Here is a 27,653-nt window from a genome sequence, read left to right as displayed (position 1 = left end):
GGAGCACTGAAATTCCCTGCCGTGTTGTTACAAGGTTAAATGATGTGATAGTTGCAAGCATACCCAGGCCAAGTTTATCCCATCACTGTGGCAGAGGGGCAAGTCAGACGAGCAAATCATTGCTAAAAGCCAGAACCTCTGATTTTAAAATTGCATGGTCCAAAACTAGGAACCCATTTCGATTTCACTGTGCCTATAGTACCTGCAAGAAAATATTTTATTTACTACAGCTGAACCATAGGTGGGAAGAGTGTTAGAGGACCAGAGAAAAGGCAGCCCACAACTTTAAGACAGGAATGTTCCCCCCTGCTGCCTTTGTGTGTGGATGGGCTTTTCTGACCATACTAATAGGGAAAGATGAGAGGGGCTACAAGGTTAGACCACAGCCTGCTTTGAAGCCGTAGACTCCCCCAGAAATACTAAAAGGTCCCGAATGTGCAGCACCTTGCAGTAGGCAAGGCCGTAATTGCTATTTCAGTCCTTCTGCGACCCCTCCCAGCTCTACAACCCTTCTGCAGCAACCACAGCCTGGCAGGGATTTGAGCAAGAGGGGTTCTGCAGTGCTCCATGTCAGCGTTCGAGCTGGCACCAGGCAGATGGTGCGCTGGCCTCCGTTGCATGGAGGATTTATAGCAGCAATCAGCTTCCCCCCACCACCACCACCTCCACCACAGCAAATTTAAGAACAGATTGCAGTAGCTGTGTTCTCTTTGCACCAGCATCTGGCGCACCCAAATGGCAGGCAAGGTTCAGGCAGGCACACGGGCTTTATTTCAGTCGAGGAAGGAGGAACTCCAGCAGCTTGGATTTAGGCTGCGTTAAAGCTGCTGTGGAACCGCACCTTCAGCCTCCTCTGAAGACAGGAGGGACTCTGAACGCCAGAAACAGGAAACCAGAGCTGCAAGCTTGGAGAGGCATTTTTTATTATTAATATTTTTTATTATTAATTAAATAACAAGAACATGAACTGTTTTCATCTTAGTTAACCGAGTCCACAGTGACGTCCCTTCCCCAGCACCTGAAGTGTGACTAAGGGCTTCTTAGACTGCTTCTTCACACAGGAAGAGATGCTGGATTTGCTCACTAGCTACGACAGAAAGTTACATAACCTGAAAGAAGTATGTATTTATTTTTAAGCTTTAGATGGCTGAAACAATCAGTGATGCAGCACAGACAAACAAAGTGACAGCTTTAACAGAGGCATAGAGATCACATTAAAATATTTAACAGAGGTACACAGATTTCATTTCTGGGCTAGCTGTTTATACAAGTTCAGAGTCATAAGCATAACTTCAGGATCTTCACTCTTTATGTCAAGAGCTTGTTGGAAGCAGTTCAGTGCCTCTTGCAGGTTTCCATCGTCCCTCAGTTTCTTCCCTCTGTCTACCAGGATACTGTAACTACCTAAGGAAGGGGAGGAATTCTGACCGTCCTCTTCCTCAGAGACCCTTCCCTGGGTGCAGTACTCTATCTGCTCACCTGACTGGAGCTCAGCATCACCAGTGGATTCCTCCTGAGATGACTCTGTCTCATCTGCTTCGGACTGCATACCCTCTACATGGAAGGACTCTTCAGTTGAATTAAGCGTTTCTCCAGCAGGTTCTTCTTCAGGCTCAACAGACTCTGCACTACACTCTTCTGCTTCTTCTTCCACAAGGTCTTCTTGCTCCTCCTCACTGTTTTCTTCTTCATCAGTGGTTCCCATGATTTCTCCGATATCCTCCACCTCATCTACCACCTTGTTGATCAGAGATCTCCTGGAAGCTGTAGACCTGTTACCGCTGTTAGTTAATTTGGGAGAAAAAAGAAAGTCTTTTGTTAGACTCCTGTTGCTTTTAGGAGTAGATGCAGTAATCCCTTCCAGAAATTGATGCAGTGGGATGTTCAAGGGAGAGGACTTTTTATCAGACTGCTCTTCCTCTGAGATCATAACAGAAGAGTCCTCATCCTCACTATCTGAAACGATTCTTTTCAGACGCTTCTTTCTTCTACCTGAAACGAGGATAACACTGTTCTCCTCTGATGCTTCACCCCCTTGCAAGGAGTTATTTGGATCTTCTTCAGCTGCCTGGCAGGGGCTTCCAGAGTTACCATTCTCACTTTCCATAGTTTTTGCTGGAGATTTACAAAGACTTCCCGATTTTAGTTGGGAGCCCTCATCTGCTGGGTGCTCCAGAGATCTTCCCCCATTTGAGGCATCTTGCCATCCATCTTCAGACTCTTCCAAGACCAGATTGAAGTCGACTTGATCCTGGAGAGATGGCACAGACATTTCCTCCAAGCTGGCTTCCACCACACTAGACTTCTGGAACCCAGCATGGGCTTCTGGCGTAACATTCAGTAGGTTTGGTGGTGTGACAGCTGAAGCTAGCTCAGGAATGTCATCCCCCTCTGTCTCTGAGCCAGCAAGTGGGTCAAGTACTTGAACTGACATTTCTGCATCTTTTAACTTTCTGGGATGGTCAGCCACACCAGACTCATCAGCAAAATGCAGAGAATGCCCAGAAAGGCCATTCCCAGCCTCAGCCAAGCTATCCAAATTTACATGGGCAACAGGAGAACACTGCTTCTGTTTGAGGCTCGGGCTCTCTTTATCGAGTGGATGAAGTCCAGGTGATAATGATATAATGCTCGAGTCCAGATTTTGCTCAGACCCTTGTGTATCGGGCTGTTCCTCTATCTTGCTGCTAGCAAGCAGCTCTGTATCCATACTGGGCATCGCTTGTGCCAGTTTCTCTTCACCCAACTCATCAACAGTCAGACTTGTCATTTTAGAGCTGACATCAAGGATCTGGGCCTCCACATCCTCTGTAAGATCAACAACTTTGTCATTTTCACATTTATCAACTACTGGTGGTGAAATCATGTTATTTATGTTGTTCAGCCCCGGAGACCTCTTCTTTGCCTGGGAAGCCAGTTCTGGTGGTCTCGACCAGGTCTCCTCCACAGCATTTCTGATCCCCTCCATCCTCATATCTCTAAGCTGAGACTCTAACTGAACTAGCTCGTGGGCTTTCTGGACCCTCTTTTGAATGTACTGATGGGCTTCTTCACTCTCAGCCTGCTCCTCGTGAGTCATTTCTCTCGTAAATATTAAGTCATGATCAGAAATGCCAAACATTTCCAGAGAGTGTAAATAAGCGATGTGCTCATCCAGCTGCAGGTCAGTCTTTCTTTGGGTGGCATGCAAAGACTGCAGCTGGATCTGAGTTGTGGATGTGCGGGTGTCTTCTAATGTGAAAAGCTCCCTTAGTTCCTGTTTGGAGAAATACCTAAATGGGTTCTTTTTGTCACCAGTAGTCTGTCTTATTAACGAGTCCTTAAATACTTGTCGCCTATATATTTTCTCTTCCACCGTACCGCAGGTGATCAGTCTGTAAATCACCACGTTCTCCTTTTGCCCAATCCTGTAAGCCCTGTCTACAGCCTGAGCATCTGTAGCTGGATTCCAGCTGGGATCGAAGATCACCACTCGGTTGGCTGCTGTTAAGGTTATGCCAACGCCACCGACTTGTGTGGTCAGCAGGAAGACGGAGTAGTCCTTGTTACTCTGGAAGGCGCTAATGCGCTTCTCCCGTTCCGTCAGGTGGGTCACCGTGCCGTCGATACGCATGATCTTAAACTGCCTGCGAGACAAAACCTGCTCGATGATATCCAGCATCTTCCTCGACTGCGAGAACACCAGAGTTCGGTGCCCCTCCTCTCGCAGTCTTTCTAGAAGCCCTACAAGGAACAGCATTTTCCCAGACTCCTGAATCAGGGTCTCAACAGACAGGTGATCTATTTTGTTGGCACCCGAGAGCACGCCCGCTTCGCTGCTGGCATCCTGCTCTGAGCACTCCTGGCCATCTAAGCCCAGCTGGATACACGCTCTCGCGGACAGAAGCCTGGGGTGGTCACATAGCTTCTTCAAGACAGTCAGCTCAGCCAAAGGTGACCGTGTTGTCATCAGCACTTCTTTCACGTGGTCCAGACAGAGAAAGTTCCTGTAGATTTTCTCCTGCGTTGGGGACAAGTACACCCACACAACAAAGTCATTTTTCCTAGTGAGAGATGGCATGACAGGAGCACGAGCCTCGCTTGGATCCTCGGGAAGAGGGGCATCTGGTTTGTCAGCGTGACTTTTTTTGATGTCTTCTTTAGTTCTTCTGAGGAAATACGGCTTTATAATCATCATTAGATTCTCAGATATCTTAAGTCCCAGTGCTTTCTCCCCTAGAGTCGCATCCTTCTCCCTGGCCCTAGTAATCGGGTTCTCGTACTCCATTCTAAACGTTTTGGCTGTTCCCAAGAGAGAGCCCTGGCAGGCAAAGTCAAACAAGGACCACATCTCCTGCAGGTTGTTCTGCACCGGCGTGCCCGTGAGGAGGATGCGATGCCTCGCAGGGATCGCGTACACGCACTTGGTCGTTTTGTTAGACGGGCACTTGATTTTATGCGCTTCGTCGAGGATGATGTAGTCCCAGACAAACTCCTGCTCCTGGCAGCTGGCGAGCTGCTTCCAGTTGTTGATGAGCATCTGGTAGCTCGTGACGACGATGCCGTTCCTCCTCCGGACCCTCTCCAGGTTCCTGGTGCGCTCTGCCTTGCTGCTGCCGTGGAACTCCTTGACGCGCAGGCCGGGGGTCCAGCGGGTGAACTCGGCCAACCAACTACCGACCAGGGTGGTGGGCATGACGAGCAGGACGTGCTGGATGAGCTCGCCGTCGAACATCCCCGAGAGGAAGGCGATGATCTGGATGGTCTTCCCCAGCCCCATGTCATCGGCCAGGATGCCGCCGGGCCGCCCGTCCCGGTGCAGGCGGTACAAGAAGGCGACTCCCTCGCGCTGGTGCTGGAAGAGCTTCGCGTGCAGCTCGCCGTAGAGTAGCAGCCCGCTGCCGCACACGTCCACGAAGCGGCCTTCCTCCTCACCCTCACCCTCCTCATCCTCCTCCTGCTCCGCCAGCTGCGCCAGCGCCTCCTCCACCCTCTGCATGCGGCCGCGGAGCTTCTCGCTGGGGCGGATGGCGGCCGCCCGCTGGAACAGCCGCAGCGCTGCCTCCAGGTCCCCGTTGCCCGCTGCCTCCTTGGCACCGCTCACCAGCCTGCGGGGACGGGACGGGAACGGCGTCAGCACCGGCACCGGGACCGGGACCCAAACCGGCACCGGGACCCGGCACCACCACCCCCAGCACCCCGCTCACCGCCGGTACTCCTGATCCTGATCCGGGTCCCGATCCTGGTTCTGCTCCAGATCCCGGTCCCAATCCCGGTTCTGCTCCCTATCCCGATCCCGATCCCGGTCCCGGTCCCGGTCCCGCCCCGGCCCCTCCATGGCTCCAGCGCCGCCGCCGCCGCGCGCTTCAAACCCCGCCGCTTCCCGTCCTGCCCCGCGCTCTATGCAAATGAGCGCCCGCCGCGCCCAATCATCTCTCCGCGTGGGCGTGGCTTCTCGGAGCACCGCCCCCTCCCCGCACCTTCCTCTCGCTCCTCCCGCCGGCAGAGGGCAGTGCGGCGGGTGGGCGGGCAGCGGGCGGGGGCGGGCTCCGCCGCGGGGTCGCCGGGAGACGGGGGGCGCCGCCATGGAGCCGCCCGCCGCGGGCCGGGGCCTGGCCGGGAGGGGGCGGCGGGGGGCACCGGGGGCACCGGCGGCCGTGCGGGGCCTGCCCGGGGCGGAGGTGCGGGGGGGGCGGCGGGAGCCGTGCGTGCTCAGCCTGGCGCAGCGGGGCGGCCGCTACGGGTGAGAGCGGGGGGAGAGGGCCCAGCACCGGGGGGGGCGGCGGGGCTGGGGCTGGGGCTGCTCCCGCGGGGCCGAGCCCTGTCCCCTTCCCCTGTCCCCATTCCCTTCCCCTGTCCCCATCCTCTTCCCTTGTCCCCTTCCCTTTTCCCTGTCCCCATCCCCTCCCCTTGCCCCCATCCCCTCCCCTTGCCCCCATCCCCTTCCCGTGTCCCCTTCCCTGTCCCATTCTCTGTCCCCTTCCCGGCAGGGAGCCCCTTCTGCATCCTCACTGCCTCTCTGTGTCCCCAGGATCCTTATCCACTGGCAGGACAGGGAGGGCGCGGAGCCGGATTACATCCCCATCAACAGCCGCTTCAAGTGCGTGCAAGGTACTGACCCCCCCCGCGGCAGGAACCCGCTGCCGAATCCTTCAGAGTGGCCCCGCAGCGGGTTCTGCCCCTCGTTTCGGCTGTGTGAGCTCTGAAGTTCCCTGTTAGGCTGCCCGTTCACAGGGGAGCTACACCCCAGTGGGGCAAAACACCCCGAGGTGTGAGGACTCTGATCGTTACCAGCCCCCCCCGACACCTTGACGGGGGGAAATCACTGTCCAGGCCGCCCCGATGTGACCGTTCTTCCTTCAGGAGCCATTATTAATATGAGAGATGTAAATGAAAGCTGTTTGTTAGGACGCTCGTGGCTAGAAGCAGGCAGCGTGCTTTTCTGAGTGCTCAGTCACTGCAGCGGTAAGCACGAGCTCTCTTGATGCTGTTTCTCCTCTCTTCCAGAGGCAGAAGAAACCCTGCTGATTGACATAGCTACAAACAGTAAGTTTTATAACTACAGATCATCATGTGGCTAATCTCCTCTCAGGAAGCAGGCTGCTTGCTGGACACCAATGCACGTGTCTTTTACTTGCTGTTTCATACTTCTCCATGCTTGGTGTTTGCCTTTTGAGCAGGCAGGGGATATGTTTCCTCTAGGGTTGTCTGGCTTTTATAGGCATCCAGTTGTCACGATCTTAACCGTCCAGATAGAAGGACTGGCAATTGGTTAAACTTTAACTTCTTACAACTTTCCTGCTTTCAGAACCTTTCTCATTCCCCTTCTGTTTCTCTGACCTGTTCTTGAGCCTCCGCTACCATCTGCATTTACCAGTGTGCGTGTGACAGCGCACTCTCTCGTCACTTGTTCTGCTTTCCATTTCAATACATTTTTCTCTCTGCTTTTAGAGCTCTTCTCTGTGGGGTAGCAGTGGTGGGAAGTGTTCCTAAAAACAAGAAAACAAGACTGGTGATAGCCCACACGGGGTAATCTCTGATGCACGGGGAAACTAGTTTAGGTGCCATTTTCTGTCAGAAACAGTAGCTGGACCTTGCCTGCCACCGAAGAGCTCAGTGTGTAAATAGTTAGCCTGGCTGCTCTGAGGGCATCACGTCCGTGCAGCAGACGTGGCTGTGACTCTGTGAGTCTGTGTTTGTGCCCGAAGCAGGCTGCAAGATCCGGATACAAGGGGACAAGGCAGCTGAGCGGCTCTTTGAATTCCCTGATGAGGAGCGCTGCTTGGGATTCCTTGCGGAGGTGCAGAGCATACAGGAAGGTAAGCAGAGCTATGGCTGTACCGGTGAACTCCTTAGACCACCAGCAGTTTCTGATGAGGCCAATTCTTTTTCCAGCTCAGTTAAAATCTTCTCTTCCCGACCATAAGGACTCAACCAGCTGGCATCAGGTGGAGAAGAACCTCCCAAGCCTTTTGCAGGCCTCTCCTTCAGGTATTAAAGCGACTGTCGCCTTTGCATGCTCTGGGGTATGTACAGGACTGGGCTCTCAGTGGCAGGGAGCTGTACTGACCCTGCACTCAGCCATTTGCCTTCCACCCTGTTTCCTGGCCTCACCTTATCCTCTGCACAATGAAACTTCCTGGTCCTTGGATCGTGTTGCCCTGGACCATTTGTTTCTTCTCCAGTGTCGCCTTCTGCCTAGTGCCTTGGTTTGCATGCGTTAAGCTCCATTCTGCCTTGTTCTGTGGTTAGTACCCTTTTTCCGTGTCACCTGTGCACCTTTTTCCCTGTGTCATCAGAGCTGGTATATTGTCGTTATCATTTGCTCTTTCACATTCCACGTAGTTAAATTCTTTCCTTTTTGTTCTGGGCTGTATTAAATTGTTTTTCACGGGATTGTGCTTGGCTTTGTCTCTGTAGGAGCTCTGGGGTTTGAGGATGACTTCAATGCTATGAGCCTAGAGAAGAAAAGAAACATGCAAAACCACCAAACAGGATCTCGCCGGGAACCCCCACCTCCTCCTGTGCCTCCAAGTAGGCAGTAAGTACCATGGTGAATATCTTCCCCTTTTTTTGTGTTTCTTTTTTTTTTTTTTTTCCTAGACAGCAGAACCAGTTTTAATTCTGCTCTTGCTTCCTTCCAAGATTTCACCGAGAGAGAGAAAGTGCATCGAGGGAGCAGCCAAAAGTAACCAACACTATGCGCAAAATATTTATGCCCAACACCCAGACAGGACAGAGAGAAGGCCTCATCAAACATGTGCTTGCCAGGAGAGAGAAGGAGTACGTCCACCTCGAGAACTTCAGGTTAGAGACTAAGCTACAGCGTACACAGAGACAAACCTTTATAATCTCTTCTGTGAGCTCAAATCCAGCCCGGGTTTGAAATCTGGCAGCTTGGGTGGCTAAATGAGGGTTGGTGCAGATTGAGAAGAAAACAAACATTTGCAATACAGCTTGGCATCATTTCCCTTATGTGTGTCAGATCTCTGGACCTCCAAGTAAGACTGAAGCAGTTGAACAGAAAGACAAAGAAGGGATCTGTCCCACCGCACTGTCTTGGCATCACCCCATACAGCATGATTTGAAGAGAGACAGATGTTTGCTGGCCCTGGTGAAATGTCTTTAGTTTTCTAGCTTTCTGTAGAATTGGTATCACTAAAGATGAGCCAAGCCTAGAAATATTTTCAGTTATCGTATAGCTAACTTTACCCTGTACAGGTTAAGTCAGCTATAGGATGACAGAAAATACTTCAGTTATCCTAATATCCTAAGCTATAGGATAACTGAAAATATAATATGAGAGAGCTCATGTATTGTCTGCTCCCAGTCTGAATGTTGCTGTGTGCAGTGGAGGGACCCGACTTTTGCATCAGTTACTGGATTTTCTGACAGTTCAGCTGCTTCTGTGTTGCAGATTCTTTGTGGGAACGTGGAACGTGAATGGGCAGTCCCCAGACAGTAGCTTGGAGCCCTGGCTGGCATGCGACACAGAGCCTCCAGACTTGTATTGCATCGGGTGAGAAGTGATAACCTTCTGTTTCCTTACGGTGCTGGATTTCTTGTTGCTTTTGCTTGGATGCTGGTGTGCTGTATTTACCTGAAGTTCCTGACGTGTTCTCAGGGGTTCCAAAAAAGCTGAGCTGTGTCTCAGAAGAGCTGTCTAGAGGGAAGGAGCAATTTGTTTGAGGCAGCAATTCAAGTTAAGCTGTGACATAGCAAAACAGATTTTGCTTGAGGTACCCGCAGTGCTCTCTGGTTGTCCTCAGTTTAAAGTAATGGTTCTCCAAAGAGAGAGGGTTTCTGGGGTGTATTGCAGTAGGGTCTCCAAGGCACTGCAGTGAAATTCTGCTGCTGCTTTAGCAAGAAAGAACGAGGAGATTCCTGGACGTTTCATATGGGACCTTCCTGTAGAAAGAGGGCAATCTGTAGGAGAGGTGGAATGTGCTAAGTTGACTTGGTTTTAGGTTCCAGGAGCTGGACCTCAGCACGGAGGCTTTTTTCTACTTTGACTCTTCAAAGGAGCAAGAATGGCTGGTTGCTGTGGAGAAGTCCCTGCACCCTCAGGCTAAGTATAAGAAAGTGAGTTCTGTTCAGTGTATGGGGGCTTCTCAAAGGGTTGGAACAGCTGGAAAGGAAACAGAAATGGTCCTTCCCTTTCCTCACCTGACCCAAAGAGCAGAGACCGGAGAAATCAAGGATGCATATTTGGCGTGTGTCTGCAAGTCAGTATCACATACACAAAGACGGGTAAAAATAACTATAAAATAAGAGGCAGGTAACAAGGAAGTGCTATGCTCAATAAAAGCGTAGCGGTGGGTTCAAATTCTTTGTTTGCATTATTCTTACTGTTGTAATTTAGAAACGAGGTGTGTCTTGAGCTGCTCAGTTAAATGAATAGCTTCTCCCTGAAGGAATGGAAAAATTTATGAGAAGAAATATTCCAGAGGCTGCTGCCTTGGGGCAGAGTTGCTTCAGTTGTGGCACCTGGTCTTTATGCGGGTTGCTTTGGAGCAGGCCGTTGTTTTTCACCTCTGCTGTAGCAAACCTTTTTGCTGTAGATACCAGCCTAAATACATTTTCCCCTTTCCTCGATGGCCAATGCACTCATTGTCACGCCCCTGGCCTGCTTGGTTTGCGCTGAGCTGCATTACAGTGACCAAAAGCAGGAAACCAGCACCTCGCTGAGCTGAAGTTCACGGTGAGGGAGCCGGGGGTCATGGCATGAACTGCAGAGAGGCTGATGTTCCCCCGCCTTTGTTTTACGTGAGTTTTTAGGCAAACTTCTTCCACCCTTGCAAAAGGGAGAGAAGAGGATATGGCCGCAGGCAGGGGGAAGTGACTGAAACCATAGATAAGACTTGTGGTTGCATGTAAATGTCATTCCTGCAGACTGCGCCGAGTGCTCGGCCTCTTCCCGTTTAATGCTATGGTTTCATCTTCTTCCTTCACTGCACAGGCTTCACCCCAGCACATCTTCATGTGTTTATGCCTCTCAAGTGAGCGTGTAAGCAGTGCTCGGGGCGATCAGGCCTCATCACGTGTGTCAGAGAACCAGCAGCAGACCTGCAGGCCTGCTGGGACAGCGCACAACAGCACCGTGTTGAGGCCTGGGGGTGAGCCCTGCAGCAGAGAAGAACCTCTTAACTGCAGAAAGAGCCTGTTTGCATTAGAGAAAAGGTGTCTTCTGAAAAGCAAACAGTTGGTACAGCTCAGAGACACTGCCTTTGGATACTCTGCACGCCAGGCACTTTTGCCTCAGGAAATAAGAACTTTTCTGTCCGTTCCCCTCAAAGTTACGTCCCTTTTTCTGCTCTAGTGCTGAGTAAGCAAGCATGAGCTGGAGCTGGAGCTGCAGCCCTCAGTGACAGTCACAACAAGAAGTTCTCTGCACCATGCCTAACTAGCTGTCTCAGGATCTTCCTGTGATTGCCTTGCTGGTTGGAGTGTAATTGGTGAAAGGCTGGGACTTGTCTGCTACACATCAGTGAAGTGTCTGTTACCTCACAAGACGGCTCTGCTTGTAGGGAAACACCAGAGTGGGAAATGTAGTAAGCTCAGCACAACTGATGGCAAGGGGAGGATGATAGATTGTCCTCCAGAAGCTAGCTTTGGGACAGGAGGTCCTTTGGGTGCTGTTGCAAGCAGGGGTTGAGTACGAAACGCGATGAGAGACTGAGAAGGAAGCCATGAGGCAGAGCAGGCAGTGCCCTGCTGGGATCTCAGGGTTTCTTTTATTTCTCCAGGTGCAAATGGTCCGTCTGGTTGGAATGATGCTGCTCGTGTTTGCTAGGAAGGATCAGCTGAGTAACATCAGAGAGATCATGACAGAGTCTGTGGGCACTGGAATCATGGGGAAGATGGTGAGTCACTGCGGCCAGTTTCTAGCTGCAGTCTCTCCATGCGAGAACTGGCATGGTCTGGTTTTGTTCTCATCTCTGTGCCGTCCCTGTCTTCTCCCTGGTGCCTCTCCTCTAACCACTGTTGGTACCTGCTCTCCCCAGGGCAACAAGGGCGGCGTGGCGGTGAGATTCGTGTTCCACAACACGACCTTCTGCGTTGTCAATTCCCACTTGGCTGCTCACGTGGAGGACTTCGAGCGCCGAAATCAGGATTATAAGGATATCTGTGCTCGGATGAGCTTTGTAACCCCTGATGATACACTACCTCAGCTCAACATCATGAAACATGAGTAAGTTCCTTTTACTGTCCACCTTTCCTGAAGTGGCGTTGAATAATAAAAATCGAGTTCAAATCACAGCAACAAGGGGTTTTCCACAGATAAGTTTGCTGGCTTAATTAACAATATAACTAAAAATGCCAAGGTGTCTTGTGTGCTAGAGCTCCTGCAGTCGAGCTAGCTGGTCACCTTTTTACTGGGGTGACTCGGGCAAACTGTCTGTAACGGCCCTTTTCTCACATGTTGTGCATAATTTTCTCGTTTCAAGCAAGCAGCATTCCCGAGTCAGTGGCTGAGCATCACAGGGCTTGAGCAAGCCGAGTGGTTTTTTTGTTTGTTTGTTTTTTTGTGTGATGGGAAATAAAATATAAATATGGGAGGAAAAGGGATAGCAGAATGGGCATTGTTTGTGCTTTAAAAAGTAAAAGTAAAGGCTTTGTTGAGTAACGAGTGTTTACAATTGCTGTTTCAGTTTAAGTGCATCAGATGGCATGTAGGCAACACTTGATTCAATTATATTATATTTTTATGGAGTGACAGTGCTGCTGGATAATCCAAATCAATCCCAAGTATGCATACAACAAAGCATATAAATTAAGGTTTCCTAAACCTAATACAAATAATTAATACTTCTACAGTTAATAATTAAACCATTAAAAACTCAAAATGTAGAGTGGATAAATAAAGAAAAAACTTCAAACGTTAGATTATCCTTGATAATCCACTAATGGAAATGTTGAGGTTTGGTTATAAACAGGAAGAGCTTTGATACTAGAAGCATTTAGACTTTAATCCTTGAAGGAAACCTTTATTTATTAAAAAGAGAATAGTACCGGTGTTTCTTTAGCTGCTGGTAGTGGGAAGGCTGTCGATCTGTTTGAAAGCCCGATGAGGAGCAGAATTAAGAGCAGTTGTTGATGAGATATGGCTGATGGATAAGATAGGCTGCCTTTGAGCTTTTGTCCTATCTGTGCTTTTGCAAATCCTGCATCAGGCAGTGTTTGCTAGGTAGCTGATAAAGCAGCGTGCTGATCTGGTTGAAAGAAGGGCAGCGAGCAACTGGTAAAACCACGGTATCGCACGAGGTCCGAGCGTGCAGACACATGCACATGAGCCTGCCTAACTGATTAACAAGCAGGAACGAGTTCTATCGTTGCCCTCTTCTATAGACAAGAAAAGCCTGAGTACTGGGTGGATTTTATGCAGCTTGGGAGGTTTTGAAGCCTTGGTGAGACGTGCAAGTTCTGTTTCGTTACGGAGCTGGTGATGTTCTCGAGGCTTTTTTCAGACAGAGGCAAACACGAGCACTTCCCATTAAACCAAGCCTTCAATCCCGTGTGGGATCCCAAAGGAGAAGCCAGTGGAAATTTCTGCTGTCAGACTCGGTCCTTCATGTCTCCTGCTGTCTTCCGTGTGTCTCCGTCTTAATCACCAGCGCCCAAACGTCTGTTCTCCTGCCCACCCCTCCTTCCACATGTAGCTTACGATACTAACTTCTGGCTCTTCTTCTCCGTGTTTGTCTTTGTTTTCAGTGTTGTCATCTGGCTAGGAGACTTGAACTACAGGCTTTGTATCCCTGATGCCAGTGAGGTGAAAAGTCTTATCAGTAAGAATGAGCTTCAGAAATTGTTGACATATGACCAGGTCAGTGAACCCCGCCTATGTTTGCTCTGTACTTGGGAGGCCGTTGTGGCTTGAGATGTGCCTGTACTTGGGAGGATCTGGCAGGCGCTCTGCGATAAGTGCCTACAGACGTAGATGCTACAACCTAGACAGAGCACTTGAGTGTCTTGGTGACATCAGCTCCCTGGACCAAAATAGCTTTTACACAATACTGGGGTTAACGGGATGACTCAGGCAGTTACTACAGAAGTGTCTTTGCATCTCGTTGGAAGATTTCTCCCTTCAATACAAGCTGGAACATAGAAATTTGTAACTGAAACAACAGCTGTTGTAATCAGTGTCCTGGAAAAGGTATTGATTTGGAGACCAGTACTTGTCTGCTCAGGCAGTTTGACCTAAATTCTGTGCTGTAGCCTTCACCACTCAGTGGCTTTTTTTTTGCAACACGCTGGAAACTAAGGTAGCACCAGATCTGTCTTTAAGATGACGGATTCTACCCGTGAAACATGAGCAAAAATAGTGTAATAGCATTTCTGACACACAAATTAACAGTAAATCCGATTGATTCTGTTCTGTAGCTCGTGTCTGCTGTACTACAGAGCTTCAGGCAGAAAACGACTGTAGCTTAGATTTTTGTGGAGGAAAAAAAAGAGGAAAATTTGCAGCAGAGTGGAAGAGAAAAGGAAGGCAGTGTCAGGTTGTCATCTGAGCACGCTTCCAGAGGCTTTTCCTAAATAATTGACAGTGAAATATTAATGATGGTGTTGCTTGAGCCTGAGAACTAATGAAGGCATTTAGCACAAGAGGAACAATTAGTATTTCCCTTAATTTGTTAAATGCTGTCTGTGTGGTATGGCAAGCAGTGCTGTGCCAATTTGTATTCGGTCTATTTGGAAAACGCTCCGCTGATGCGTTGAATTTTCATCTTTGTTAGAGGTGTAAGACCTGAGAGGTGGGTTGTGCGATGTCTGCGGTGAATCCCATGGTGACAGGTTGCAATTGCCCAGCCGATAGATCTGCTCTCTGACACTGCTGGGGAGGGGGGGTCAGTTAGGGTGGTTTGGTTTTTCGTTGTTTTGTTCGTTTTTAAAAGGATCTTTTTCTGCTTCCAGCTGAATATTCAGCGTATTCATAAGAAAGCATTTGCAGATTTCACTGAGGGAGAGATTAAATTCATCCCCACGTACAAATACGATTCTAAAACAGATCGCTGGGATTCCAGGTAAATCTGCTGCCAATGTACACCTTGACCTATAACATAAAAATATTTCTCTTGTAAAACGTGATTTCCTGCTTCCTAAAGGTAGAAATACCTCTCAGTGTTACGGTGGTAGCTGGAGTACACAGACAAACTTGTACTCCTTTGTTTCCCTACTTTCTGGAATAAGCAGATCCTGTACATGTTGAGGAGGTACATGGCTTAAACCTCAGTGGTTGATGATACCAATACATGAATGTGGGTAGAGTGAACTCACAGGTGACCCTGCACTGGAGGGGTTTTTTACTGCTTCCAGAGAAAAACAGTATAAAAGGAGTTGAAGAGGGAAAGGGACGTGCTCTGTGAGTCATCCTCACCCCTGACTTGCACACCCGCAGGGGTGGCTACCTTGGGACAGCAGCAGTTTTTCCTGCTTGCCACTCTCTGCGTGGTGCCTCCCACAGACATTTATGCTTCTGCTGCAGAAGCTTGCTCTGAATGGACAAACTCCCAAGAAGCAGTCCCAAGCCATAGAGCAATTAGATTTTATTCTGCCCATGTTTGTGAATGAGCACGGTGGTTAATCTGGAGAAGGATAACCCAGGATTCAGATTTCGTAACATAATTGAGTAGACTTTCTGTAGTGGAGAAAGGGGAGAGAGCAGAATAAATTGCATCATATTGCAGTTTTGGGGAGTGTGGGAGTTCGCTCCACCACTGCTGATGTGCTCGTTGATGATAGGGGTGGAGGGAGCTGCATGGCCAGGAAGAGCAAGAGCTTAGATCCGTATTAGAACTGTTGGATTCCTGTGGTAACTTGTGTTTCCTTGCAGTGGAAAGTGTCGTGTGCCAGCATGGTGTGACCGAATCCTTTGGAGGGGCGGGAACATAAATCAGCTCTGCTATCGCAGCCACATGGACCTGAAGACTAGTGACCACAAGCCAGTCAGCGCGCTTTTCCACATCGGGGTAACTTTTTTTTTTTTTTTTTTATATATGCAAGGGCAGGACCACAATTTTGTCACGCATTCCTCTGGGAGGTGATTGTGTAGTCAAGGCACGTCTGTGAATGCCGTTGCAAGAGGGCAGAATAAATAAAAAGTAAGGTGTGTCCACTTGGTAGGTGTGCTGCAATTTGGCAGCTGTGCCAGCCTCTGCTCATCAAACGACTCAGCAGTCTTCGTGTGCAGTGCAGCCTGGCCGTAGTGCTGGGGCAGTGTTATGCCCAAGCAAGGCAGGTGTTTGCTGTCATTTACCCTAGCAGATGTGGTGATGCAGTAAATAGGAAGGCAACCCCTGCTGCTTAGCTTCTTAGCTACGTGTACCCCATGATACGTAGCACTAGAATGAGTGAGCTACTGTTTTCTGTCCTCCCCAAGGAGACAGCAGAAAACTGTAATCACTGGTGCCTGCTGTTGCAGTGTTGTGTTAGGAGAGTGTGTCACTGGTTCACATCTGGTTTTGTTTGCTGCTGACTGGCTGGCAACAGATTTGGGTTTCCTGGCTTTCTGGGCTGCTCAAGTCTCCTTAAAGGAGAGCTTTTCTCTTGTTCTCCTGGAGAATGGTGCAAGATGCCAGTGCTGTCCCCCAGAGATCACCCCCAGTAATCTCCCAGCAGTGTGACCCCTTGACCAGAAACACCCCAGTAACACATCTCTTGGGGTAAAACCTTCATTAAGTTGCCTATGCAGCTTGGAGGTGCACCCACGTGTGCAAATTCCCTGAGCCTCAGGTACACATAGCAACTACTCAGAGAAAGCTGTCACTTCTGCAGTTTACTCATGATCACAGGAGTTCCTGTAAGGCTGGTCAGAAACTTTGCTGAGTGTTTTCTGATCTTCTGCAGGTAAAGGTTGTGGATGACCAGAGGTATCGAAAGGTGTTTGAAGATATCGTTCGTATGATGGACAGAATGGAGAACGACTTTCTTCCTTCGCTGGAGCTAAGCAGGAGAGAAGTGAGGATGAAATTGGGATCACTGTCTGCTTCCCCAACACAGCAGTTTTAGAAGTGTTGGGACTTAATTGTAGAAAGTTTGAACTTTTATCTGTTATCTTATGATGAGGAATTGGGTTAAAAGGGATATCTTACCTTGGCTTCTTGAGAGGTCTTCTGCTAGTAGTTCTGTGTTATGCAGGCACTTTCTGGTTGTGGGTTACCACTGTGGAGTCTGTGTGGCTGTCTTGTGTGTCCTGTCCTGGCCGCTAACACGATTTCTGTTTTTCTCCTCTCTGCAGTTTGACTTTGAGAATGTAAAGTTCCGTCAGCTGCAGAAGCAGAAGTTCCAGATAACCAACAACGGGCAGGTCACCTGTCACTTCTCCTTCATCCCAAAGCTCAACGACAGACAGTACTGTAAGCCATGGCTTCGGGCTGAGCCTTGTGAAGGTTACTTGGAGCCAAGTGAGTTTTGCCACTTTTTCTCCAGCATATTGGTATAGGCTGCCACTGCTCATCAGTCCCTCCCCTCTTTCCTGGGTCTCCCCCTTTCTGCCATCATCCTTGCCTGCCTGTTTTGTGGCCTTTGGTCCTGTAGTACAGAATCACAGAACTGTAGGGGTTGGGAGGGACCTCCTGAGATCATTGGGTCCAACCCCCCTGCCAAAGCAGGTTCCCTAGAGCAGGCTGCCCAGGTAGGGGTCCAGATGGGCCTTGGATATCTCCAGAGAAGGAGACCCCACAACCTCCCTGGGCAGCCTGTCCCAGTGCTCCGTCACCCTCACCATGAAGAAGTTCTGTCCCATGTTGGTGCAGAACTTCCTGGGCTCCACTTTGCAGCCATTGCCCCTTGTCCTGTCCCCACAAACCACTGAAAAGAGGTTGGCCATATACGTCTTTGTTACCCCTTGAGGAGAGTGTCTGTGTGTTCATGACAGCTCCTGCCTGTTGCAGATGAGAGCGTGGACATCTCCCTGGATGTGTACGTCAGTAAGGACTCCGTCACCCTTCTGAACTCGGGCGAGGATAAAATTGAGGATATTCTTGTCCTTCACTTGGACCGGGGGAAGGACTATTTCCTCACCATCAGTGGGAGCTACCTGCCCAGCTGCTTTGGCACCTCCCTAGAGGCTTTGTGCCGGATGAGACAACCCATCCGAGAAGTTCCAGTCACCAAACTCATTGACCTGGTAAGTAGCAGCACTTCTGGAGCCCAAGCTGCTGTGAATGGGCACACCAGATTTGCCCTGCAGTTCCCCTAGGGAGAGAGCATGTTCCTTCTGCTTACTCCTCAAAGCTGGAGTAATGCCTTCCATATGGATCAGCTGTGCTGGCTCTAAGCTGATTTACTTCTTCCAGAGCTTAAGGTGGTCTTTGGTGATTTTCCCCTCCACCACCGATAGCTTTTGGTAGCTTGTACTTTGTGATTTCCTTGACCAAGTCCTAAATATTACTTGGTGGTGAGACCAAACAATGATTCCAGCATCTTTCTTTGCATTGCTGCCCTGCTGTTGCTGGCGTGCTCAGCTGGGTGGCTCTGCTGTGCCTTGAGCAGCATGCCTAAAATGATCTCCTCTGAGATGCCCTTCTTCGGCCATGTCAAGTGCTCCAGGATCCTTCTCCTTCTGGACAGCTGTGGTGTTCACGTTGCTCAAGGGAAGGAAGAGACAGAAGCAGGACCGAAGAAAGGGATTTGGTGCTGTTAAGTGTGCTGATGAACTATAGCTCTGCAAATGGCCAGCCTTGCAGCCTCTCTGACCAGTTCCTGTCACGCCACAGTGAGCAAACTCTTCTGCAGTGCAGAGATAACTGTTCATCTCTACAAGCATCACGAGCCCCTAGCATCAGCATTCATCCTTCTGAAACCTTGTGTGACCGTGCCATCTTTTGTCCTTTTGGTATCTCACGGCTGTTTTGGAAGTGAAGCCCCATTTTGAGGGGCAGCGATTCTTGCTTCAGATTCTTGCTTCCTAACCTGTGATCTAAATCTCCCCTCTTCTGGTTAAAACCATGCCCCTTTGTCATTTCATTACCTGATTGAGCTAAGAGTCGCTCCTCATCTGACCTTTAAATACTGAAAAGCCGCAGTGAGGTCTCCCAGCGCCTTCCTTCCTGCAGGCCGAACAGCCCCAGCTCTCTCAGCCCTTCTCCATAGGAGAGGTGTTCCAGCCCCGTCATCTCCATGGCCCCCCTCAGGACCTGCTCTAACAGCCCCACACCCTTCTTCTGGGGGCCCCAGACCTGGACACAGGGCTCCAGGTGGGGCCTCACGAGGGCAGAGCAGAGGGGCACGATCCCCCCTCCACCTGCTGCCCACTCCTCTGATGATGGAGCCCAGGATGCAGTCGGCCTTTTGGGCTGCAGGCACACACCCTGCTGGCTCCTCTCAAGCTTTTCATCCACCAGAATCCCCAAGTCCTTCTCTGCAGGGCTGCTCTCAAGGAGTTCCTCTCCCAGGCTGTGCTCCTGTCTGGGATTGCCCCAGCCCAGGTGCAGCGCCTTGCACTTGGCCTTGTTGAACGTCTTCAGGTTCCGTGGGCCCAATTCTCCAGCCTGTCCAGGTCCCTTTGGATGCCATCCCTTCCTTCTGGTGTTATTGACAGCACCCCTCAGCTTGGTGCCAGCTGCAGACTTGCTGAGGGTGCAGCCCGATTTCTGTTGACCTGGTGGATGAGCACAGTTCTTGCAGTCTCTCTGACAGCCTTTCCTCTCTTCCCAAATCTTAGATTCTTGTCCTTCTGTGTGTGGTTTGTCATTGATGTTGTTTTGCCCAGTGAGCTGATGCTTTTTCACAGTGGTGGATTTGACCGGGCCTGCTCCTGCTGGCTTAAACTCCCTTCTCTTCCCTTTAGCAGCTGCCCCAGCCTTTCTGCCTCCTCCAGTTCCCACCTTTTGTAGTGAGCAGCCACTTTTCTCACCGGCCCAACGTGCAGAAAGGCCTTTGTGCTTTTTCTGTGCTAGATTTCTGATTTTTGTAATCACAAGATGAGGTTAAGCAGAATCCAGATGGCAAAACACAGTGTTTGCCTCCTCCATTCAAGCAACTAACGCAGGCCTCAAGCTCCTCGTGCTTTTCAGGATTTGCTTGATAATCACTCTTCTTTTTTTTGGAATGTGTCAAACTCGGTCTGGAGCATTTCAATAGTCTTGGTGACTTTTCTTCCTGCTTCCCAGTGACTTTTCGCTTGATGGATAGGAACTTGGGCCTAGACTCTCAGCTTCTGCCCTCCTGGATATGCACCATTGCTTTTCTGAGTAACTGTACTCTGGGGCCTCTTCTGCTTCCTTTACCTCTCAGTTTCCTTCTGTTATTCAGTGAAGAGAAGCACAGGAAGCAAAACAATCAGAGAAGAGCAAGACATGAAGGCGCTCTGTCCCAGCATTTGCAGTGAAGAAACAGTCTCTTCTGTGAGTGAGGTCACTTTGACTGCAGTACTTCAACTGGAGCATGTTAAGCAAGCTCAAGGAATACAAGTGTAACAGCCCAAAGGAAAATTTAGTCACTTACGATTATAAAACTACTGTAACATTAGAGCTATTTTAGGTCTGTTGTCTTTGATCATACCTGTGAGTTGAGAAATTCCTGGAGACAGGAAAAGCCGAGCATTTTCTACAAGGGAGAATGGTGACTCTGTCCTGTGCAGCCCACAGGTATTTAGGTCTGGCTTCCGTGAATTTAGCAAACGTGTTGGCTGTGCAAAGAAATCTGTGTGTGTGTATTGAGAACCATTCTTTCTCCTGCACTTGCTTAGTGTTAGAGTTTGTCATCAAGCATTTTTCTTGGCCTGGCAAGATGTCTTGTCTTCAGCAGAGGGAGATTTGGAGAATGCAGGTCGGTGTCTGAGGGGCAGAGCTGATGCAGGACAGCGACGTGTAGGTGGGAGCTTGTTTGGAAATGGCCGAGTTCTCCCAGGAGAAGCTGTTAGCACTTGAGCATCCTGCCTTTGTGATTTCAGCAGTAGCGTCCTCATCCTATTTTTTTTTTCTTGGGGTCCTCCTGTGGGCTTCAAAAAGCATCTTGAAAGATCTTTCTTAGGAGCACATTGTCCCACAGAGCTCGTTATGCTGAACACTGCAGGAAGAGAGGTGAGCAGCGGTCAGGTCGGTGACTCACCCAGATACCAAAGGAGCCTCTCTGCTGTGCCACGTGGCTGTCTGCTGTCCCAAACCTGTGCCTGCAGTCCCTCCTCCTGCAGAAGAACCTGCACTAGCTGCTGTTTGGAGCAAGTTGGGCTAGCCTGGTTGTGTTAAAACACAGCAAGTCTCCAAAGGAAGCAGGAGGAGAGCCTGAGATGCTGCTCCCTGCTAAGCACGCCCTGTGTGGTGGCTGCTGCAGCTGCACGTCCAGCTCGGCCCCCTTTGGTTGAGGTCGTTCTGCCAAAACTCAGCTTGGGCGACCTGCTTCTGGTTCCTCCTGTGGACTCCACCAACTGGCATCTTACACTGCCAGCCTGGCGAGTGGATGCTGTGTCTCAGCATCATCTGAGGGGTTGGACACAGCCTGGAGGGGGCCTTGGCGTGCTCCTCGCCGCAGCATTAATGCTGTTAGGTTGAGACAGACAAGCAGCCCCAGGTTTTGAGCACAAACACTTGTTTCCCTGACCCTACACAAAGCTGCTTAGGGGGCCTGCTAGCTCCACAGCTGCCACGCACTCAGCACTACAGATTTAGCTTGGTGAGTGTTTTATCTCCCTGGTCACAGGGGAAGATGGCAGAAACAGTGCAGGAACATGTATTTCTGGCCAGGAGGATTCAAGAAGGGGAACTTCTTCCTGTCAGACCTCTCATCTGCCCGTGGCCCAGCCGTTTGCTTGGTAGTGAGCAGCGCTGCTGCAAGGCTGCTTTGAGGAGTTCACAGAAATCTAGACGAGGTTGTGCATCATGTGAGCAGGATTTTTGCTAACTGGCAGGCAAACCTCCTGCCACAGGTTTAACTTCGGCCACGTCAGCAAAATGTGTGAAGGAACTGGCATTTGGTGGGGTCTCATAATGCAAAGTAGGTTTCTGCTTAATCCGAGATCGTTCTCTCTCTTAACAATACTTTTTCCTCTTCTCTCTTTCCCAATGCTCTCAGGGAGAAGACAGCTTCTTAGAAAAGGTAATGCAAGCAATTGCTGGGGAAGTCTGCGTCTCGATGACTTGTTTGTAAAGAATGAGAGTTTTTTTTTCCCTTGCTTGCTGCTGAAGAGGGAAGGGGAGGTGGGTCCAGAGGGAGCGCCTGTTCCAGCAAAGCCTCTTAGTGCAGCTGTGGGCCCAGAATAGATGAGAGCATGTAGGAGCACAAAGTGACCCCGTAGTCAAGATGGGGCCAGCCATGCTTAAAGCTCGCCAAATTTGCTATGGGGAAAGAAAAATATATATATATATACTGTCCTGATCTGGGCAGGAGTGATAAATACTTCCAGAACAGACTGGCAACCTGTGACGCACCTGAATTAACGAACTGTGCACGTGAGGTGAGGCTCACCAGAGCAGCCTTTTCAGATGGGAGGGAAGTGCTGAGTCAGAAAAGGGAAATCTTTTGCTCTTTCCATCCTGGGATGCCCTCACAGAGCCCTCGGGAGGGCCTCGTGTAGGAGGCAGCACTGATAGCCACCGGTGCCAGAGTGGGGTTGCTGCTTTGCTTTGTGCTCTGCGCTGGGGCCCAAGCGAGACAAATCTGTAATTCCGAGGGCAGGGGGGAGGTGGAGACGCTGCTGTGTGCACGGCAGCGTTGTTCCTGCTCCTCCTGCACCAGCTCAAACGTTTGGTAGCTGATGCAAGCTGACTGCACAGGCTCCCTGGGCCGGGCGGCTTCTCCCTCTCCAAGCTGTCAGGGTAGGAGTCCTCTCTCCAAGAGGGGCTTGAACCAGATGAAGCCCCCAGGCTCCTTCCTAGCAGCGGGGAAGGGAGGAGTTGGATGCTGTCCCCTGGGAGCAACCCTTCTGCAGAGCATCTTCCTTCCTCGGCGGCGCTTCCCTTCCTCGCAGGCGGCAGGAGAGGGCGCTCGGTGCCCGCCCGATGCGCAAGGACAGCCCCAGTGCTGCTGCCTCTGCTCCAGCCAGCAGGGAAAGCTCCTGCGGGGGGGTCCACAGCTCTCCGAGTCAGCCGAGTGCTGCTCTAGGCTTCAGCTCCATCGCCACACGGCCTGGAGCAGGGATTTTTTTTTTTGTCCAAGAGTCTTTAGCTCCCCAAGAGCATCCCCAGCTCTCGCCTTAGCTCTTGGAAGGAAGCGGTGAGGAACTCGCTTGCTTAATGCTCTGCTTTCCAGCCTGCCCTGGGTGCTCGGATGAGCGAGGAGGATGTGCAGCCAGCTCCCAGTGTCTGCTGGCAGGGTAAAACTCAGTGATGTGCAGGGCAAGGCTGTCCTGTGCCACGTGCCCACTGTGGTAGGCTTGTGGTGCTCCTCTCTGCTGGTGTCCTTTGGTTGCCTTGCTGCTTGTGCCGGTCCCCGCTGTGCGGCTGTGCTGTGTGCGCTGCGGGGGGGGCTGCGCGAGGTGAGGTGTTCCTTTGGGAGCAATCCTAAAGCGAGGATAAAACCGAGCAAGAAAACTTTGATCCCGTTAAAGGTTGGTGTGGAGGGGGTCTCTGAGCAGCTGGGGTAGTCGTCTGCCTCCCGTGAGTAAGCAGGAAAAACCTGGCGATGGTGTCAGGGTGTCCTGTGCTCAGCAGACACCTCTCCTTAGGAAAAACAGGAATCAAACTTTGGGAAACTGAATTGCTTCAGTCACGCACCACCAGAGCACGCAGCAGTCGGTAAAGACACGTCCTTGACCGTGCCTTCAGAGGAGAGAGCAGTGGCTGGGGCTTAAACCCAACCGTGGAAGCCAGCGCAGCAGCGAGACTCGTTATCCTCTGGGGAGGGTGGGAGCTGTAACACGGACAGGTCATCTGGGGCAGCCAGGGACCCATCCTGGGAGCTGTTTTTTGGTGTTTTTTTTTTTTTTAGAGAGAGCTCCCCTGAGCTGTGGTTCTGTGGGGCAGGGAGCTGCCACCTCTGTGCTGCAGAAGCAGAGCCAGGGGCGTCCTGGGTGCCGCTGCTTCCCGTCTCCAGACCCGTCCAGGGGGACCGAGCTTTCCCTGAAACCTGCTGTGCTCTTTGCCACCAGGAGAAATCCGCGCTGCAGATGGGCCTCCTGAACAGCGAGGACGCAAGCGAGATGCCGCTGCAGGTGCCGAAGGAGATCTGGCTCTTGGTGGACCACTTGTTCAAGCACGCTTGCCACCAGGTGAGGGATGGGGCCTCCGCCTGGAGATCAGCTCCAGCGGGGTATTTGCGAGGCAGGGCTTTTCCCCTCTGCTTGAGGCGCCGGCTGGGCTTCCAGCTTCCACCCTGCTGTCCCCGTGTGCCTCAGCTTCTGTGAGGAAGGCGTGACTGGTCCTGTCCCTGCGCCGACACCGCTGTCTTTGGCAGGAGGACCTGTTCCAGACTCCGGGCATGCAAGAGGAGCTGCAGCAGATCATCGACTGCCTGGACACCAGTATCCCCGAGACAATCCGTATCCTCGCTGCGCCTGGCGTTCCCCGGAACCCATTGAATCTCAGCTGTGCTGTGAGATCGCTCTCTGAGGAGTGCTTGTCTGCCTCTTCTGGAAGGGCCCCTGCCTGGGGGCTGGCTCCTTTCTGTCCCTCAGAGATGCCCCCTCTGGGAGCTGAGCACCTCTGGATGAGCTCAGCCCTAGGGGAGCTTCTGCGAGGCTGTGCCAAGGGCAAGAATGGACGGTGGGGCTCGGGGGAGGGCAAAAGCAGTGCAGGGTGGCTGTGCCAGCATTTTGTGCGGATGGGGGAGAGCAGAGGAGAGGAGCTGTGGTGTCGGGAAGCAGTTGGGCAGAGAAACCCGCAGGAGCAAAGCCAACAGGTGTAGGAGGAGAGGCTGGGGATGGGATCCGTCTGCTCCACGTGCCCCTTGACTCCCCCTGGCCCAGCGGGCAGTAACCACTCCGTGGCCGAAGCACTCCTCATCTTCCTGGAGGCTCTGCCAGAGCCGGTGATCTGCTACGAGATGTATCAGCGCTGCCTCGACTGGTCGCACGACAGCCGGCTCTGCCGCCAGGTACGGCGCTGCCTCTGCCTCCATCCGCTCGTGGCAGGCTCAGGGGGGGGTTTCCCCGCTGCTGTCAGCTCTGGCTTGGCCCCAGGGCTTGCTGCCTTCCCCTGGGCTGCCACAGAGCTTTGGGAGAGGCTCTTTGTGGCGAGCAGGATGGTTTGGGTGCTCCAGCAGTGCTCTCCTCTTGCCCAAGGGCTGGCGCTGCGGCTCCTCCAGCCGTCCCAGGGGAGCTGGTGGCTTCCAAAGAGCCCCCAGGCGTGGGTGGTATCACCCTGAGCGCCTCGGGAACGGTGCCCCCAGGGAGTGAGAGCGCCTTCAGTGGTCTCCAGGGTTTGAGCACCTGCTCAGTGCCGCAGTTCCTGTGCGTTCTCCTCAGGACGGCAACAGAGCGGCTCTTAAAAATAGCTGGCGGAGCAGCAAGCAAGGCCAAGCGTGTCCTTGGGCAGAGGAAGAAGCCAGGAATGTTTTCAGAGCTGGCCTCGGGAAACCTCTTGTCCTGGTCCTCGTGCTGCTACTGTGCAGCTGGATCCAGCTGGAAGACGAGGGGGGAGCAGCCCCGGGGCAGTGTCACTTTTTACCTGGTGCCGTGGGTTCTCCTGGCGGTGCTGTCAGCACAGCTGCTGGCTTGCTGCTCTCCTCCTGGGACTCTACCTGCTGCCTGGTGGCCGTGCAGCAGCACTGGGAGCACTCCTATCCCTGTTTTTTTTTTTTTGGTGTTTTTTTTTTTTTTTTCAGGTGATTTCTCAGCTGCCCCGCTGCCATCGCAGCGTCTTTCGGTACCTAATGTCGTTCCTCCGAGAGCTGCTCAAATACTCGGAAGACAACAACGTCAGCGCCACCATGATCGGTAAGGCCGAGGCAGCTCCCTGCCCCCTCCCCGAAACGCTGCTGCCCCCCTCCCTGCCACCTCCCCAGGCCTGTAACCGGCTCTGTCCCCGCAGCCACCTTGTTCACCAGCCTCCTCCTGCGGCCTCCGCCCAACCTGATGGCGAAGCAGACCCAGCAGGACCGCCAGCGTGCCATCAGCTTCCTCTACGGCTTCTTGCTCTCCGGGGACGAGGAGTGACCCCTGCCCGCCTGCCAAAGCCGGCCTCGTGCCCGGGCTGCGCCTCCGGCGGCTCCCCAAAGGGCAGAAGGCTCCGAGCTCCTCTGAGGGCCGTGTTTACGGGTGGAAGGGAAGCGTTCTCCTCTCTTTCCCACTGCTGTACCCCGCGCCGCAGAGGACCTGCGTGCTCCTTGCACTGCCATCCGTGACAGGACCCTCCTGCTTTCTCCCCTGGAGCTTGAGGGGGGGATCTGCCGCTAGCCAAACGTGGGGCCAGCGGCCCGCTTGTCCCCTAGCCATGTCACCGGTTCCCCGACCCGTGCTTCTCTCCCCTTTTCACCCCCCGTCTCCCTGGAGGCAGCGCAGGGAAGGGTGGAGGCTGCTGGTGCTGCTGGAGGGCCGCGGCTCAGCTGGCTGCATCCCTGTGTGCTGGTGGGTACTGGCCACACTGGTGAGAGCCCTGTGCCATGCAGCAGCCCGGGTCACCCTCCTGGGATGAGGTTTTGGCATCCCCTGCTCCAGCCCCTGGGTTTCTCCTGGGTTTCTGGCACCAGCACCTCGCTCTGCCCTCTCCCCTCGTGCCCCGGCTGCCCCCCGGGCTGTGGGGGCTGGTGGCTGACGTGGAGGAGCCCGGATCGAGCAGGGCTGGGAGGTGAAGGTTTATCCAGGGCAGCCCCTGGGCACGGCACGGAGCGGGACACGGCTCCTGCCCCCCCTATCCCTGCTGTAGGACCGGGTTTGAGGGCGCCTCCATCCATCCTAGGGAATGGGGAACGAGCCCCAGGTCCCACAGGAGCAGCGTGCTGGGGGTGGGGGGGTGCAGCCGGGGAGGGGAAGTCCTCAGGAAGGGAGATGGGGGTTCAAGGGGGGGGCTGCCCCTGCTCAAACACTAAGCAGAGCCCTGGCTGCGGGGGGTGTATGGGGACGGTGCCTGTGCCCAGCCCCAGCCCCACGTACCTGGCCACATCGTGTGCTGCCCCGTGTTCCCCGTGCCCTGGCTGAGCAGCTGGGGGCTCCCCAGACCTCGTGGCTCTAATTATTTTCTTTATTGTTTTTTTTCTTTTTTTTAATTTTTAAATTACATAATTTATTGGGAATCCATCTGTTCCAAATAAAACCTCAGTTGTGCAAGCGGTGGTTTCGTGGGCTCGAGGCTCGGGCCGAGCCTGCCGGCCCTCACGTAGCAGTGGCTGCGGGGCTGCAGCATCCCGAGGGGGACTCGGGGCTGGGGGGGGGAAGAAAACCCCCAGGGAGCAATGGGCAGAGCTGGGCACGAGTGCTTTGGTGGCACACGGTGCCCAGTAGGGCCCTCCACGTGCTGGGGCGAGGGGCGCAGTGGGGTCCTGGTGTCCCGGGACCCTGCAGCCCCTCTGGCTCGGCATCTGGAGCAGCGGTGGAGAAAGCCGGCCGCATCCTGCCGCAGGAAACGGCCACCAGTGTCATCTCCATCTGCTTCCTGCCTGCTCCTTGAGCGCGGGGCCGTGCCCGGGCAGCTGCTCCCGGCCTCGTCACGGAGGGGACCCGCTGCAAGGTGCCGGCATTGTTCCCTCGGCTGCTGCATTCCTGCCACTGCCGGCGGAAATGCCGGAGAGGGCGCGAAGCCCCGCGGCTCCCGCGGGACGGGCTGGGCCCGTGCATCCTCAAGGAGTGCATCCTCACGGCCCTCTCCTTGGAGGGCCTCGGAGCTCTGAGCAGCGCATGGGGATGGGGGCTTGAACGTGCCCGGCAGCCACCCTGGTGCTGGAAGCGTCTGCGTGGTGGGGCTGGTGGCACCCAGTGGTGTGAGTGGCGTGGCTCAACCTGTGTTTTTGGCACAGCCACCGTCCCCTGCACGTCCTGAGCCCCGGCCATCCATCCCCTGGGATGCAGCCAGAGGTCCCCAAGAAACGGAGGCCCCCAGTGATGGTTCATCCCTCTCCTGGTGCACACCCAGCACCGTTTGCTTCCCACCTGGGCCAGCTTGGACCTGGCAAAGCTCCACGTCTTGGCTACACCAGGCCAGGCACCCACACTCGTGCCTGGCAGCCAGGCACTGGGGTGGAGGCTGTGCACCCTCTGCACCTCTGCCCCCAGCTGCTGAGACCTCACGGCCCCTCTGGCTTTGGCACTTGCTGGCGGCGTGCAAGGGAGCGGGCACGGTGCGTGGCACGCGGCACACGGGGAC

At 52.7% G+C, this 27,653-nt stretch overlaps 2 protein-coding genes across 4 annotated transcripts; one reads left to right on the top strand and one right to left on the bottom strand.

Moving 5' to 3' along the window:
• Positions 1-899: 899 nt before the first annotated feature.
• On the bottom strand, positions 900-5,332 carry ERCC6L (ERCC excision repair 6 like, spindle assembly checkpoint helicase). Its single transcript, XM_084535113.1, has 2 exons — positions 5,187-5,332; positions 900-5,087 (listed from the first exon to the last, which is right to left on the bottom strand). The coding sequence occupies exons 1-2, from the start codon at positions 5,315-5,317 to the stop codon at positions 1,244-1,246; spliced, it is 3,975 nt and encodes a 1,324-aa protein (XP_084391239.1). The 5' UTR covers positions 5,318-5,332; the 3' UTR covers positions 900-1,243.
• A 291-nt stretch (positions 5,333-5,623) lies between these two features.
• OCRL (OCRL inositol polyphosphate-5-phosphatase) lies at positions 5,624-25,658 on the top strand. Of its 3 annotated transcripts, none has more exons than XM_084534727.1 (23): positions 5,624-5,722; positions 6,011-6,090; positions 6,487-6,525; positions 7,191-7,298; positions 7,375-7,470; positions 7,900-8,020; positions 8,125-8,286; positions 8,897-8,998; positions 9,447-9,561; positions 11,226-11,342; positions 11,484-11,671; positions 13,192-13,303; positions 14,395-14,504; positions 15,314-15,449; positions 16,327-16,437; positions 16,718-16,883; positions 17,373-17,608; positions 21,493-21,516; positions 23,507-23,626; positions 23,812-23,896; positions 24,323-24,450; positions 25,180-25,291; positions 25,386-25,658. In XM_084534727.1, the coding sequence occupies exons 6-23, from the start codon at positions 7,932-7,934 to the stop codon at positions 25,508-25,510; spliced, it is 2,238 nt and encodes a 745-aa protein (XP_084390853.1). In that variant the 5' UTR covers positions 5,624-5,722; positions 6,011-6,090; positions 6,487-6,525; positions 7,191-7,298; positions 7,375-7,470; positions 7,900-7,931; the 3' UTR covers positions 25,511-25,658. The 3 variants fall into 3 exon arrangements, with proteins under 3 accessions (XP_084390853.1, XP_084390852.1, XP_084390854.1); XM_084534726.1 differs by having other exon boundaries at positions 7,188-7,298; XM_084534728.1 differs by lacking the exons at positions 5,624-5,722; positions 6,011-6,090; positions 6,487-6,525; positions 7,191-7,298; positions 7,375-7,470 and having other exon boundaries at positions 7,898-8,032.
• The last annotated feature ends 1,995 nt before the right edge of the window (positions 25,659-27,653 follow it).

This window comes from Aythya ferina (assembly GCF_964211825.1).
Source record: "Aythya ferina genome assembly, chromosome: 13".
NCBI lineage: Eukaryota > Metazoa > Chordata > Aves > Anseriformes > Anatidae > Aythya > Aythya ferina.
The sequence above is the reverse complement of the archived record's forward strand: the minus strand, read 5'-3'. Positions and strand labels throughout refer to the sequence as shown.